We start from the raw sequence: 15,444 nt of genomic DNA on the forward strand, positions 1-15,444 counted from the left end.
GAAGCCCGGCGAGCCCGCCGCCAGCTCGGCCCCGGCAGCCCCACCCTCCGCCCGGGAAAAGTTTGCAAAGGCGAGAAGATCAAAGGGGCCGCAGAACAAAGCGCGGGGCATCCTCGTTTGCAAAGCCCGGGGGCGGCGCGGCCGGGGCCGGCCCACCATGAGCGGCAGGCGGGAGCCCTGCCAGCGAGCAGCGGGCAGAGGGTTGCAGCCGCTGCCGCTGCCGCCGCCGCTGTAGCCCGGGCCATGCAGCCGCCGGCCGAGCTCGAGAGCTGGAAGCGTTTGGAGGAAAAGCGAGGGAAGTGCTGTATTGTCAGCAGCCGCCTCCAGCTCCGAGCGCGTGGAGCCGCCTGATGCTTCGCCCCTCTGACCGACCTCCCCAGTCCTGCTGCAGGGGGCGCGTTTTCCCGGCTAGGAGAGCCGGGGCTTTGCCTGCGGACAGGCGACCTCCGGCGCTGCCTGAGGCCAGCTCCCGCCGGGGCTCGAGGGGCAGCGAAGGGAGGAGAAGAAATCAGCTTGCTGACAGGATTAGAAGCGGCCGGGGTCGGGGGGGGTGGGGGCGAAGCCCTCTCCCCGCCGCTCCCTCTCTCATCCCCCCGGCCGAGCTCGTCAGAGTTACCCTGCAGCATCAGTGGCCCAGGCCCCGGAGCCCAGCCCGGGCAGCGCAAGCCAGACGTGACCAGCAAAGGGCAAGAGAGATCAGAGGGCCAGACCCCCTCCCCGGGGCGCCCGGGCGGGTTTCTCCCGCACTCCGAGCGGCTCTGGGTCCTTCCCGGGACGCAGCAGCAGCAGGCTGCAAAGAGGATTGCCGTGTTCAGCTGCACGTTTTGATCCTCCCTCGCCCATTCCTGCGGGGCCTGAATTTGTAAGAGCAGCGGGCTGGACTGGGGGGAGAGGGAGCTGCCTGCCTGCCTGCCTCGTACGGGCGTGCAGAGGTGGGTCAGTGGGGAGAGTGCAGGAAGAGATGTCTGGGATCAGAGGGACAGCTGTGCTTATCCTCGGCTTCCTCTTCCTGACAACTCTTCTGGCGGTGGTGAGAAGCCTTCCCGTGAGGAAACAACGCACCAACAGCCCCAGGGAGAGGAGTCACAAGCTAGTGGAGGTAAGGCTGCGCCCTACCTGCTTGAGAGCAGAGGGACTTCTTACTCAGGAGGTTGCTTGGGGTGGGGGCTAACAGGCGGGGGAATGAGACAGGAGTGAAACTTGGGGGCGTTCAGATGAACCGCCCCGTGCAGATCAACTCAGCCACATGCCAGGCTTCTAAAAAGCTGGTACATGTGGTGGAACCCCTAGCCCCTGGAGACATCACAGCAGGCTGCCCAGAGGTTTAGGAGATCCAGCATTTGCCCCTGCAGCATCCAGCTGAGGAAGAGCTTTGTGAGAGCCCATTTTGTTGTAGGTGTATGATTTTTCTAAACTGTCTGCGGCTGGGCTTTTGAAGTCACAGCATGTGGCAGTGCTCTCCTGTTCGGGAGAGCTCTTCTGCAGCTCTGCATGCAGAAGGGGAGAGCATCCCCTTCTCTAGAGGGGAGGTGCCTTCTTGCTTAGAGTCTGAGGACTCCCTTGGAGTTGGTCATCTCCAAGGTAAATGCGTGGGTGTTACTTGTTATCCAAAATACTTCCGTGTGTCCTGGCCACACCTGGTTGTACCCAGAGTTCTGAATGGCACAATGAGTAACAGCTGCCACTTGAGAAAGACACAGGCTTTTAGTGTCTGCCTTGTGGTTTCCCCCCTTTCCCTGCCAAAAAAAAAAAAAAATCACAGCCCCTTTCTCATCATCCCAAGATGTGTGATAGCCTGTTTTGTCTCAGCCTTCCATGGGATGGGAGTAGCCAGTGTGATATTGGATGCCTCAAGACTCGGGCTAAGTTTAATAATTCAATATGCAGGAAGGCCTATTGCCTCCAGGGACAATATCTGTTGCAGTGAGTCAAAGTATAGACTAACCCATGGCAGAGTTTGAGGCTTCTCAGGAGCACAGACATTTCACCACATTGGCAGTAAACACAGCAAATTGCAGCAACCTTACCCCTGAGGTGGAGACCATGGTGGTTGCGGCTTCTAGAATGTCATGCCCTTTCTTGCTCCAAAGGGCCTGTGCTGGGATAGGCTGGAGCATGGCGTGCTGGCATCTGAGTTACCACATGCTGCACCCATCGATTAAGGTAGGCTATAATGTAGGTTCAGGTCCAGATAAACCATTAGGCAATGATTCCTGTGGGCACAAGGGTCTGCATTGCCAGTTTGGCCCAGCTGCCCTTCTCACATGACAATGAACTGCTGACCAGGTGAAATTTGAGTGGGTGGTGAGGTAACCTGCTGCACGGGCTCACAGCCCCACATCAGTTTGACACCTGCCATCAGTAGAATGGGGAACAATTTGCCCACCCTGACTGGCTGCAGATCCTATCTGCTGCTATTGCTGGCATTATCACACCAGGTCTGAGGTGACCTGCCAGGCAGAGCCCAGAAGGAAGGCATGGTTGGGGATGCTGCTTCCACTGGAAGCAGGCCTGGAACTCCAGGAGAGGTGGGACCAGGTGTGACACACACACACAGACACCCTGCCCCCCTCCAGCCTCAGGAATGACAGAATCCCCTGCAGAGAGGGCTGCAAACTCATGTGTCCGAGCTCTTTCTGACACCCCCGTCCCCTCCCTCTAGTGCACCCATTGAATTGGGAGGCTATCTCCACCCTTGCTCTCTGTAAAAATGGGGGTGGCCAAAGTCTGTATTTTTCTGTATTTATGACAAGAACTCATCGGCCAGGCCTGTGTGTTGTCTTTCAAAGGATTTAGAACAGCTAAGCTAATAGAAGGAAATGTGTGCTCTGCCCCTATGGCTTCAAGACAGCAGTGACCAGTGGGCTTATAGTACATGGGATCAAAATGCATAGAAACCGAAACCCACTTTGTGTTCAAGTGGCAGAGAGATCAGCAGAGTGAGAGTAAATCTATAGTCATCCAAGCCAATGGTGCTGGAACTGGGAGTTCTGGGGTGACCCCCTGGCTGGAAGTAAATTCCATTATAAACAGGGTTTATGGTATGGGTCAATGACTCACAGCACCCCTGCCCCAATATACAAGCTCCAGTGCCCCAATCCGAGAGAGAAAAGAGGCCTTTTAACGAATAAGGAGGGAAAACAAAATCACAGTGATTTCCATATGGACAAACCAAACAATTGCCTTTTAAATTGTTCACTTAACAGGAAAATAACAAGGGATTTAGATAATAAGGAACAATTTTTCAAAAAGCCCTGTGTGACCACAGCTACTGGTACAAAACAGTTAAAAGGAATATATGGAAAAACTATATATGAGTTAGTAGGTCTGGATAATAGCAGCCCAGATATTCATCTGTGATAGGCATCAGTTTAAGAAGCTTGGTGGTTAGATTTTAATCCCAGCGAGTGGGAGGGGTTGGCTGATGAGTTTGCTGAATGACTGGCAGCTGTTTCTGACATGTTACAGGGGAATGCAGATGTACCTTCTTATTTATTACTAAAATGTGGCACTGATAGTCTAGAAAGAGAGAGGCTGTCTATTTCTGTCTGATCAGTAGAACTTCACTTCCGAGAAAATAGTGGGATCAGTGTTGAGAATGAATCTGAAAGTCAGTGTAAGATAATTGAACCAAAAGCACCAGGAATTTTGGTTGTGTCTTAGCCTAAATCATGCCAAATGGATTTGATATTTTTTGATTGAATTACAAGTAAGTGGACGAAGGGGAGCTGCTCAAAATATTCTCTCTGGACCAGGAGTGAGCAATAAAACAGCAGTGGTTCACCAGGGTTAGCCCCTGGCAGGCCACGGCTACTGTACTTGCCTGCTGCAGATAAGGGCAATCACAATTCTTGTTGTCTGTTGATCCCTGTTCCCAGCCAATGGGAGCTGCAATCACCTGTAATTGCAAAGGTGCAGCTAAATACAGTGATGGCAACCCTCCAGGGGCTAATGCTGGGGAACCAGATCCAGCCCATGAGCCTATATTAGCCCACCCTTGTTCTAAAAAATAATCCTTTATTTATATTGTGCCTTTCATGGGAAACTCTGCAAACATACATACCTGTATCAGTTTGCTCACAACACAAGTGCAGCCACCTCTTTGGGAATATGGCAGTGTAACAGCAGCAGCAGCAGCAGCAACATTACAATTGGAATCCTAGGCAAGCGTGAAGTATGAGCTTCTGTTTATCTAGGACACTGGTCAACACCCAGACTCTTGCAGAAGAGGCCCTGGTGTCTAGTCAAACACTGGACATAGTACTTTGTGGAATCTTAAGTGAAAAGGCAAACTTGGAGGCAGTGATCAAAGGATAATGATAAAATGGAAATAAATGAAGTTGAGGGCAGTATCCAGTAGCCCAAAGATCTATGTTAGGCCAGTTTGTACTTGATGTTTTTACTAATCAACTAGTACAGGGAGAGGAATAAATCAGCACAAATTTGTGAATGATTCTGAATGAGGGTGTTTGCAAGAATGCCCAGAGACCATGTCTCCATATGTGTTTATACAGTGCTTAGCACAACAGGTCTCAACTTGGGACCTTTGGAGGGTCTCTGAAATTTTATATCATATTTGCACACACAGGCTTGAGATAAGACAGAGGCACAGTCTTTGTTGGGGCTTACCAGTGCTTCTTATCATGTCAGTTTATGCCTTGTAGACTGTAAGGTCTTTGGGGCAGGGATTTTCTTCAGATGTTGAGCAGAGGGAAGGGTGTTAACACTTAGGAAGTAATAGTATATTGGAAGTGTAAAGCTGTTTATCTTGATAATGGAACCCACTGAATGGGGGGGAGAGATGTGGAAAAGTGGGTTACGCTGAGAGACTTCTGCAGATGAGAAGGGACAGCAAATTGCATGTATCAGCTTGTAAAGCAACAGAGTAGAAAAAATGCCAGTCCTGTGGCACCTTATAGACAATCAGATTTTTTGAGTATAAGTTTTCATGTGCAAAGACCTGCTTTGTCAGATGCATGGAGAGAGATTCCAGAATGTAAATGTCGTTTACCTTTTTTTTTTTCCCATAATAAAATTAAAATGAAGACTTGGAATAAATAGGTATTAGGTTCATCTTTATTATGGAGCATTTCTTTAAGAAAGTGTACACTTGTGAAGCAGAATTACCAACAAAAAATTAAATCAAGGTTTCCTGCTTGCTAATTTAAATCATGATCCAAATCTGTGATGTAGTTAGTCCATACTGTGAGCAAACAGCTGTGGTTACTGAGTTGTGAGGAGGAATTCAGAATTTATGTATTTTGCTAAATGGCACCTATCTAGAGTTATGTGTGACACATGACTACCTAGAGGAGCAAGGGTTTATTTAGGGTGCTCCACAGTGGTATAACAAGGTGTAATGGAATGAAAAGCAGTAAAAGAAAATCTAGGCTAAGCATGAAGGAAAATTTCTCAAGTTTCAGGAAAAGTGGAAATAATGGAATCTCCATTGCTTGGGACACTTAAACATGGATCGGACCAATCCCTGGAGAACCCAGTGTAAGAAACTGCCTGCCCCTCATTACTCTCTGGGTGGATGGACTAGATGGCACCCAACTGGGCTGCCCTTACTTCACCACTGCAGTGAAGCTGTTGGTGCCTTCTGGGAAATGTTCCTTTGAGCATCACTTCTGCTCAGACTAGCCCCATGGTCTGTTCTTTCCCTCACTCTTACAACCGGGGATGGTTGCATATAAATCAGACTTAACTTTCCTCAGAACCCATATGCTCCTATTGCTTAGTCCCAACCTACCGTTATCGTCTCTGGAGCAGCTAATGGCGCTGTCGCAGATGGGGTAGGATGGCTTTAGGTAGGGAGTTGCAGCAGCGATAAGGGACAGTAACCCAAGAGAAGCACACGTGAGGCAGGATCTGGGCAGGCCCTGAGTGCAGTGAGCTCCCCACAGTTGCTACAGGCTGTGTCAGTCGCAGAGTCATTTTGCCTGCGGATGTGCTTTTTACCTTTTGATTTCTTCAGCAATTAAGAGTTCTTATCTCCGGCTTTGTCCTTGTCTGGGGTTGGAAATGTGGGCATAAAACGTGCACTGAAGCATCCTTTGGCTCTGAAAGGGGCTCTTTGTGCACGGGAAGGTACTTTACCCTTTGTAGCAAATTTCCTTTTGAGAAGTGCCAAATTATCTTAGTAAACAAAGTGCAAACCCTTCCGCCCTGGGGCTGAGTCGGGGCAGAAACAATGAGGAGCCGGCTGCAGAGAAGTCACTGGATCAGGAGGCTTCTTCCCTTTACGCCGGAACAAATACGTCTTTTGAATGTCTGTTGCTGAAATTAAAGGGGTGCCTGCAAAAGGCCCATGTAAGGGGAATGGCGTAGGCCTGAATCGCTCAGCAGGGAGGAGCCATTCTCATGCGCTAGGTGCTACGCTGGACCCTTAGCAAGGACTCTGCCCTTCCAGTTAGCTGGTTCAGACCTGATGTAGGTCAGCAGTGGTGCATGGCAGTTAAAGAATGAGTTGGTGGTGGGGATGGAATGAGAGGAGCGGCATACATCGGCTTCGTTCCTAATCGTGGGGTGGTCTTGTCCTGCCAGCATTCCCCATAAATAACCAAAGGCTGGCCTGTGGAGATTGACCTGCCCTCAAAATAGTCTCGCCAAAGCAGGCTGAGCCATATGATCAGGATGGCGAATGCATGGAAAACCTATTTTATTGCTGCCCCACGCTGGATCTTTTCTGAGGATTAGAGATTTAGAGACCCTCGTGCCATCCTGGAGGCCCTGCTGGGAGGAGACTCATGGCTGGTATTGGGGTGGGGGGGCTGTGAAGGGTTGTACATCTGGGTTGTGGTTGGTATGGTGTGAAATCAGGCTGTTGCATAACATGCAATGTGTGTCTGGTTACTAGAGCTCATTGGGAAATTTTTCTCAATTTTTTTGAAGGACAGTAGCTCATTGACGCAACAAATTTTCACCAACAGTTTTCTCTGTCAATTGAAAATGCTGGAGTGTGCGTTTTGAAAAAAGGCGAAGATTTCCACAATGTTTTTTGGTTTAAAAAGCTGACAGTTTTTCAGTTTTTGATTAAAACCTTTTGGGCTTTGTTTAAAAATTTTCATGGGGGAAAAACCTATCTCTGAATTATAGGGTACCCTTAAGTACCAGTTGTGAGAATCAGTTTTTGTGGTTTGTTTCCCTGCTCTTCACTTCTTGCCTGTGTAGGTATTTAGTGACTTGAACAGCTTTACTGAGAAGCTGAGAACTGGATATGTGTGACTTCTGAGGCTAAGAGGACAGAGATATGATGGTCCGTGTACCTCCCTGTGCCATGTGCCAGTGGTGTGACGGAGAGCCATGTTTCCTGAACTATAGGTTCTTATGTTTTATCTCCAGGGGAAGAATGAAGTTTAAAAGGGAACAAAATGCTGTAAGTTTCCTCTTCTTTACTGCCCTTTTTGGCTGCATTACCCCTGCACTGGGAGAACACAGAAGGGCTGAATGGAGTCAGTGTGTGTTAGGAAAGGGAAGGGGGTTGTGATCTATGGGTTTGGTTTGACTGGGCTTACAAGGTGTTAGCTGACACACATTCTCATGAATTTGGGCATGTCTGTCCTGCAGTCAGAGGCATAACTGCAGCGTGGACCCGTGCTAGCTAGCGGAACTAAAAACAGCACTGAAGTTGCAGTAGCATAGGCATCAGCATGGGCTGTCCAAACCCACTGGGAATGGTGGGGCATAGTTGTCTTCCTAGCCTGCCACAGGTCCACGCTGTTGGGTATTGAATGCTATTTTTTGTCATGCCAGTTAAATCCTGGCTAGTTCAGTTATGGCTGTGCAAGCAATAGTTACACCTCCAGTGGTGGCGTAGACGTATCCGAGGCCTTCTCTAAACTCAGGTTTCAGATCTGATGTTAGTATGCGTTTGTATGCTAATGTGCACGTTTGAAGCCTGGTGTTGCCTTTTGCACATGCTACATGGTGGAAATCCGGGCTTTAGGTTGGCCAGTATGGCAAATGTGAGACATCCACTGCCTTGCCCACGTTACATGTTGGCACGTTTTAGCTGTTGTGCTCACGCCTACTCTAAAAGGGTCTAACAAGTTCTAGAGTTTAGTGTAGATGTTTAACACTTAGCTGCTTGCCCTGAAGCTTGGCAGGGAATAGTGAGTTAAAGTGCACGTTTGTGGAGCAGCCAGCTACCCTGTACGAATGTGTGAGTGTACGCGGGGGAGGGAGAGAGTGCTACATGGTGGAGGGAAAGAGAGAGGAATTACCCCCAGAGCCTTGCCTTTCTTTTTCCCTCAGACACCCAGTCGCTACCCAGCTCTCCCTCACTGTGGTGGAGCCCAAGGTCTGTGTCTCCCTGCTTGGTTTCCCTTTAACAAGTTGCAAAAATCCTCCTCTCTATTTTTAGCCGCATGTTCCCAGGGTGCAGACAGCCCCATCGCCTCGCTAATAGCCCAGAGGACACCAGGTGCAGAGCACTGTGCTGTGTCTTCAGCAAGACAAGGTTTCGTGCAGATGTTTTAAGCTCACATCTGCTCTCCCTCCCCCACCCGCAACATTCTTCCGCTTCCCAGAGCGACTGTGGCAGCATTACATCGCTAAGCTGGCTGCTCACTCTGGGGAGGAGGCAACCAGCCATCTCTCCCAGGGCGCGTAAGGCGGGGCCTCCTAGGGGCTGCTGGGGGAATGTGATGTGGGGATGCACTCAGTGCATAATTTCTAATGACAGGTGTGCTGGGGCTGTGAACTACCAAGCCTAGATGCATTGGGGCTCAGCCCTGGCCAGGCGCGGCAGTGGGGGTGGAGGCAAAGGAGGCTGTTGCTCCAGGGCCTGGTGAGTCGAAAGGTCTTGAGTGGCAGCAGCCGAGAGCCCTGAGCCATTTAAATCACTTTGCAGTGTGCTCCGGGGGGCTGTCAGGTTTGCCTGGGTGGCAGAGGGCTGGAGCAGCATGCTCTGGGCGGTGCTGAGGGCTGACTGCCCCTCATCTCCCCCCCTCCCTTCCGCCTGACACCCTGCCTTTTCCAGGAACACAGAGCTGCTCTCCCACATGCCTTGTCCAGGGACTCGGCAAGTCTGCACTGCTGGAAGTAGGGTGTGGAGGGAATGTTATTCACGGTTCTTCAGCAACAGTTGGTAGGACAGGGCTCTTGGGTGGGTGTTACTTTCCTCTGCAGCCGTGAGTGGGTCAACAAGCATGGGTGTGTGACTGGCACTGAAGAACCCTTTGCACTTCCTTTTCTAGGTTCCGTGCCATTCTGAAAATGGTAATATGCTAACTAGCAAAGTGCCAGAGAGAGGCCACGGCCGGCCGGAGCCCCAGATGATCCTGTCCTACACCGTGGCATTGGTTTAGAAGGAAACTCCTCCCAAGAGAGAGGGCAGTGGGTGCTATTAGAAATGGGGTCTTATGGACAATGTCAGTCATCCCATAAGCATAAGAACGGCCATATTGGATCAGCCCAGAGGTCCATCTAGCCCAATATCCTGTCTCCCCACAGTGGCCTATGTCAGGTGCCACAGAGGCAGCAAACAAAACAGGTCATCATCGAATGATCCCTCTCGTCATCCATTTCCAGCCTCTCTCAAACACAGGCTAGGGGCAGCCTTCCTACCATCCTGGCCAGTAGCCATTGATGGACCTAACCTCCATGAATTTACCTAATTCTTTTTTGAGCCCTGTTAAATGACCCTTTTCACTCTCCCCTCCTCTTAATTTTTCTCACACCTGTAAACAGCCCTTTGAGGGCCAGCCTGAATTGTTGAGGCCTAACTTGTGAGTGTTGCTATTTTTAAAGTGTTTTTGCAAAACTGGCCATGAACAGAAGTGGCTTCAGCATGTTTGAAAATGTAATAAAAGGGCCAAGAAGCAAGAGGCTGAAATCAAAATCTGAAGTTTCTCATGGCTCCCCAGTTTTCTGATCCTGAGCTGGCTCTGGCAGCCAGGGTGGGACAATGAATGGAGGAAGCAGAGCAGGCTGACTGCCCTGGAGTCTGTGCGTCTCAGGCTCTGGCATAAATTATAGCAGCCCATAGGACTCTGCCAACGTACAGCTGCCCAGGCTAGTGCCGTACACTCCAGCCACACCCTGTTGTAATTCCTGCAAACTCCTGTGCCAGAGGATGTGGTCTGCTCTGCCCGACTACCTAGGCTGGGGAAGCCCCTGAGGTCAGGAATTTCCAAGTGGCTGTTTGCACTGGTTTTACGGCCCTTGCATGCCGACAGGCCCAGTGTACAGGGCCATGTACCCTGAACCAAGGCTTTGGGCTGTGCATCATAGAGCATACCCTGGATATAATTTAAATGCCAGTGTTAAAAACCGGAGTGAAAATGCTTTCTAAGGGCAGTGGAGGTTTTGCACTCTTATGACTTAATAACATTAATCTGTCCTTTCCACCCCTCTGCAAAGTGGCTCAATACCACTGTCTCCATTTCACTAATACGCTTCAGAGAGGAGAGTGATAGGGGAGGTAGTGGCAGACCTAGGACTAGGGAATTGGGGGAGCTGCCATTAGTCCTGGCCATGCCACATATTTCCTGGATGACCTTGGGCAAGTCATTTGATCAGCAACAAACCCCACATCCCTAGTCTCAGCTTTCCATCTGTGAACTGGTTGGTGCAGATATATGAATTCCTTCTTGCAACGTGCTCAGACTCTGGGGAAGAGCATCATCGAAAAGCCTATGATGAATTTAAATAAGCATAACTAGAATAGACTAGGAAAGGGGTCTGCAACCAAAATAGCGAGAAGAGCCATTTTTTCAAATTTTTACACAATCAATACTTCAAGAGCTGCCATGCACGTGAATATAAGACAGTCCTTAAATAACCTCCAAACGTACTTTGTCACCCCTATTTCAAGAACAGTGCACATACAATGATTTTTACCAGTTAGAAAGTTGTTATCCCATCTCCAGGCTGAACCCCCATGAGTCCCAAACCACCCTTGCAGCCCCAGGCTTAATACCCATCAACCACCAACTAGCTCCCCTCAGCCCCAGGATTCACCTGCCGGAGATGACCGCCTCTCCCTCTGCTCCCCCCACTGCCTGAGTGTTTATTTTCAGGGCTGTTTAAAGGGAAGTGACTGGTTTCAGTTGGCAAAAGCTGAAAGCCCAGTGTGAGGGGCAGATACCCTGAGGCGGGAAGGAGTCACTGTGCTGGGTGCACACCCTGGGCTCAAGACAACTGTGGCAGTCACGCAATCCAGCCCCACTTGTGCTGGTTTCAGTGTGGCGGGAGGCTTGAGCAGCCCTTCTTGCTGGACAGCAGCTCCTGCATGACTGGGAGGCAGAGCCCGCTCGCATGCCCTATGCTAGCTGGCAGTTGCCCAGCAGCCACCACCGCCACCTTCTCTTCCCACATGCAGCTCTGGCAGGGCATGCTCGGCCACCCCTCCCCCCAGCTCTCCTTCTCCAGCATGCAGCGTGCAGGTGGCTGTGGGGCTTCCTGCTGCAGCTGACACCATGTGTGGCTCTGGAGGCTGCCAGCACTTAAACAAAAAACCTAATGCCCGTTTTAACAGTGGGCTTTGTTTAAGCAGCACCAGCCTCCAGAGCCGCAAGTGGAGTCAGCAGCAGCCGTGCTCAGAGCCACAAGTGGCTCCTTAAGGAGCTGCAGGGTGCCGACCCCTGGACTGCGTTCCGAGGAAAGGCTTTTACTCCCAATCTGGCCGCTGCCCTGTGCAGACAGGGGTTACAGTAGCCCTGCCTTTGGCGGGAGAGAATCCCCATGGGACAGGCACTGCTCAAGACAGTTGTAAATCGTGTGTGACGCCCCAGTGTAGTGACATGCCAGAGATGGGCAGTGTGCGAGGATCATGTGAATCCTAGCGGGGGGAGATACCTAAGTTACTCTGGGGGCCATTTTAGCCTCTTGAGGAGCCTGTAATTGGGAGGGAACAAAGAAAGTGTGAAGTAAATCTGGGTTAGTCCTAAACTAGTCAATGACTAGCTTGCCAGGGAAGTTTGCACTTCAGCACAGCTGCCTGACCAGAGTTGTACAGCTAGGGTGTGACTCTGAAAGTATCAGGAGGGTGAAAAGCAAAATAGCATCCTGGGAATTTGTCCTGTTAGAAGCTGGGAAAATCCTCCTGAGAGGAGCTGGGAGAGGGGACAGACTGTCAGGAGCCTGGGGGTGGCAGAGAAGGGAGTTGCTGTTTCTGGGAAGGTGTGGCTGAGCCATCCAGCTGCAGGAGATGACTATGGAATTACATGAGCCCAACCAGCAAAGGGATCAGGTGCCCTGATAGTAGCCCTACTCCCTCTGCAAGGCAGGGAGACGCTGGGTGCCGCTTTACTGATCCTTCTCTATCTTGGGTGTGTAATTGCTGTGAATGGAGCTAACTCAAGTAATCAATTCCCTAAAAGACACTTTTGATTTACAGTGCTTAACGAAGCCTTTGCAGAGCAGCTGCTTTTATTTGTTTTCAGTTTTCCCACAAGAGGCGACAGACCCACAGCTGCAATAGTGATGGCTCCGTGGGCAGCTGCACCCCCGGCCATGTGATCCACCTCTTGCTGCATCTGCAGTAGCCAGGAAACCTGGCTCCGGAGGCGAGGGTGTGTAAGCCAGGGAGTAGCAGGCCAGAGCTGAGTTTTCTCTGCTTGTTGTGCGTTTTGATCCTCCTGGGAGGTGTCTGTGGTTTGTAGCCCGGGATGTTTGCGGCAGCTCTCAAGCGGCTGGGGTTACATCATTCATTGCTGCTACTGAGGGATGGGTCTGTGGCTTGGCCCCACTGCCAGTTTCCCCAGTGCATCCAAAACCATTCCTCTGGGGTAGGGAAATAGATGTGCGTTACATTCTATTGCCAGCTGGGCCGTCCCCTCCTGATTCCTATTGCAACACATTGCCACAGATTAGAAGACCTGGGGAGGCTGTCTTTGATCTGCTCTCCTTGATTTCTAAAAAATCCATCCAGACAATGTGGCAGGAGCCATGAACTATCCAGAGTTATTCAGCTGGGGGGCAGCCTCTCTCTGGCTGCTTTTCTTTCTTTCACAGCTTTGCATAAGATGAAAAGCTAAGGAAGCAGCATCTGGAGCCATTGGTGAGTACCCTGTGCAAGCTAACAAATGTGTATCATTAACTGGAACAAGTTAATGGTTACTAAAGCGCATGGATTTTATAGCTGGAATAGGTTAACAGCAACTCAGTCCCATGCATTAAGAGCTTATATGTATTACAGCTCAACTATGTTAACAGAAAACATGTGGCCAAACACTAGAATTTGCCTTTCACTGTGTATGTGCGTCTGGATCTGGCTGTTTCTGATCTAGAGCTGGCTCTATGCAGCCTGTAGTCTGATGAATATTCTGAGCATCTTTCTGTCTTAGCAGCATGAGGGCAGTAAAACAACAGTAGTGGAATAGTGTTTGCTTTTTTGAGGGGTTGGGCTGTCTGCATTGAGCATCAGCCTCTTGTCAAACTCCTGTTTCCAGTGGATTTCCCTTGAATCAAGACATTCGTGCAAAGATCTATCAGTGAAATACTGGGCCTGAACGTGTTTCATCCTCAGCATGTTTTGTGGTCATTGCAGGTGAGCTGCAAAGTGAGGAAATGAAAAGCTGACAGCCTTTGTAGTTTCTTCATAAGGAGGAAAGAGGGGCTGGGGCTGTCTGTTTTCATTCATCAGAGAGGAAAGGCAAGAGGCATTCAATACATTTCTGTAAAAATTACCTCAGAGTCCACCTTTAATAAAAGCCTTGCAATATAAATCTGTAAAGGCAGGCAGGATTTCCACTTCACTGTATAGCTAGGGCAGCTGAGGCCCTATATAACTTGCGCAAGGTCACAGCCTTGGCCTCTGATCCTGTACGCACACTGCCCTGTTCAGAGGAAAGGAAACAGACTGAGAAAGTAGTATGCCTGTGACTGATCTCTGGGACAGTGCAGTACATGCCAAAACCACACATTTCTGGTGACTTCAGAATAGCCAGAATGGGGAAGCTTGTGCCATCAGATCCCTTAGGTCACATCAGCTCCTCACGTATGTTGTCTGTCAAAACTGTTGCAAGGTCTGTAAGAAGACAAGTAAGTGTTCATTTCTGTCTGGCACAAAACGCCCCCTTCCACTGTATATGTTTTGTAAGCTCCTCTTAGTGCATCAGAGGAGAAAAGCTGTAGCGCACCCATTTTCAAAGTATGTGTAAGTGTGTGCACTTATTTAGGTAGGTGTGCATGTGGTGGCTTACCTCCCCACCCACATGCCAGATTCCACCTGACTTACTGGTGTACCACTGATCCCACTCTGTTCCACTGTCCTATGCGCCCTCACCCCATCTTGCTAAGCCAGGCGTTCAAGCTTCCTCTAGCAGTGGTGAGCAAACTTTTTACATGAGGCCCTACTTTTCATCCCTGCAATTAGCTGCATCTCCCCCGAACCCCAACAACCAGTCTAATGTAATCTACACCAATGGAAATTTCAGTTATGTTCATATGAAAAACCCCTTGTGACGTGTAAGGAAAGAAATCTGTAGAACGTAAAACTTCATTAATGGATATATAATTGTGAATGCACATACAGAAAACCAGTCGTATATATTTAAAACATTTAATGAGATGAGTGAGACCCAGCAGCTGATCATGCTGCACACCCTTACGAAATTTCACAACTCCGAGTGGGCCTGCCCTCCACTTTGCACACCCCTGTTTTAGCACAGACACAGAGGTTGGGGCACACCCCACTGCAGAAACACAGACACTGAAGACACTACTGCATGGGAAAGCTTTCAGTGGAGGAATTGCCAAGCATTCATGTGCACATCCCCTCAGGGATGCAAACCCAAATGTGTATTTCTTGCACTGCACAGAGAACAGTATAGCACAAAACTAATGGAAATTCACGTCCTCCTGCAGTGGGGAGGAAGAAATACACAGCTTTCTTATCTATTTCACAAGCTAGGTTTAGAGAACAAATCATGTTTATTAACTGCTGCTGCTCAGTTCCCAGCTCCCCACCACTTGCAGGACTCTGGAAACTGAACAGCCCAACAGGGTTGGTCTGTTTCCTGGCTGCTTTTCCCTGCCTTCCTACAGCCTGACAGCAGCGCCGGTGGGGGGAAGGCAGGGAGAAGGGGCGCTTAGCCTGCAGGCAGCTAGGCAGGCTGACAGCCGCAGAACAGCTTCAAGTTGTGCTTAACTCAAGTTGAAGCGAGTTACGGGCAACTTGAAGCCACATATGTCAAGGCTTTACTGTACAGTAGCACCTAACAGCCCCAGTCAGAATCAGGGCTGTGCTGTATGGGTCACTTTATAACCACACAGTCCCCACCCTGAAGTGGTTACCGTAAGATGTTCTGTTTTCTTGCTAATAACTCCAGATTAATCTGGCTCTTTTCACAATTTGAAAGATGCTAATTTTGATGTTGTAGCAAAGTGGCTCTGATAGCTGCCCGTTAAAGTTTAGTTTAAATGTAATTTGCAAGCTTTTAGGAGCAGGAAAAGCATTGTCACATTTTTCCATTACATGCCTACTGTGCTTTTGTG

The 15,444-nt window shown here is 49.7% G+C and overlaps 1 protein-coding gene across 2 annotated transcripts in view; it reads left to right on the plus strand.

The window, feature by feature from the left end:
• The window catches only part of ISM2 (isthmin 2), a 33,693-nt gene continuing 18,249 nt past the window's right edge, over nucleotides 1-15,444 (plus strand). Inside the window, exon 1 of one of the 2 annotated variants that reach the window (XM_074998780.1) lies at nucleotides 1-1,099. In XM_074998780.1, coding sequence (XP_074854881.1) covers nucleotides 962-1,099 — 138 coding nt within the window. In that variant the 5' untranslated portion in view covers nucleotides 1-961. Of the gene's footprint in view, nucleotides 1,100-12,948; nucleotides 13,007-15,444 lie in introns of those variants that run through there. The other variant, XM_074998782.1, reaches the window with a different exon arrangement.

This window comes from Carettochelys insculpta, chromosome 6 (genome assembly GCF_033958435.1).
Source record: "Carettochelys insculpta isolate YL-2023 chromosome 6, ASM3395843v1, whole genome shotgun sequence".
NCBI classification, from domain to species: domain Eukaryota; kingdom Metazoa; phylum Chordata; order Testudines; family Carettochelyidae; genus Carettochelys; species Carettochelys insculpta.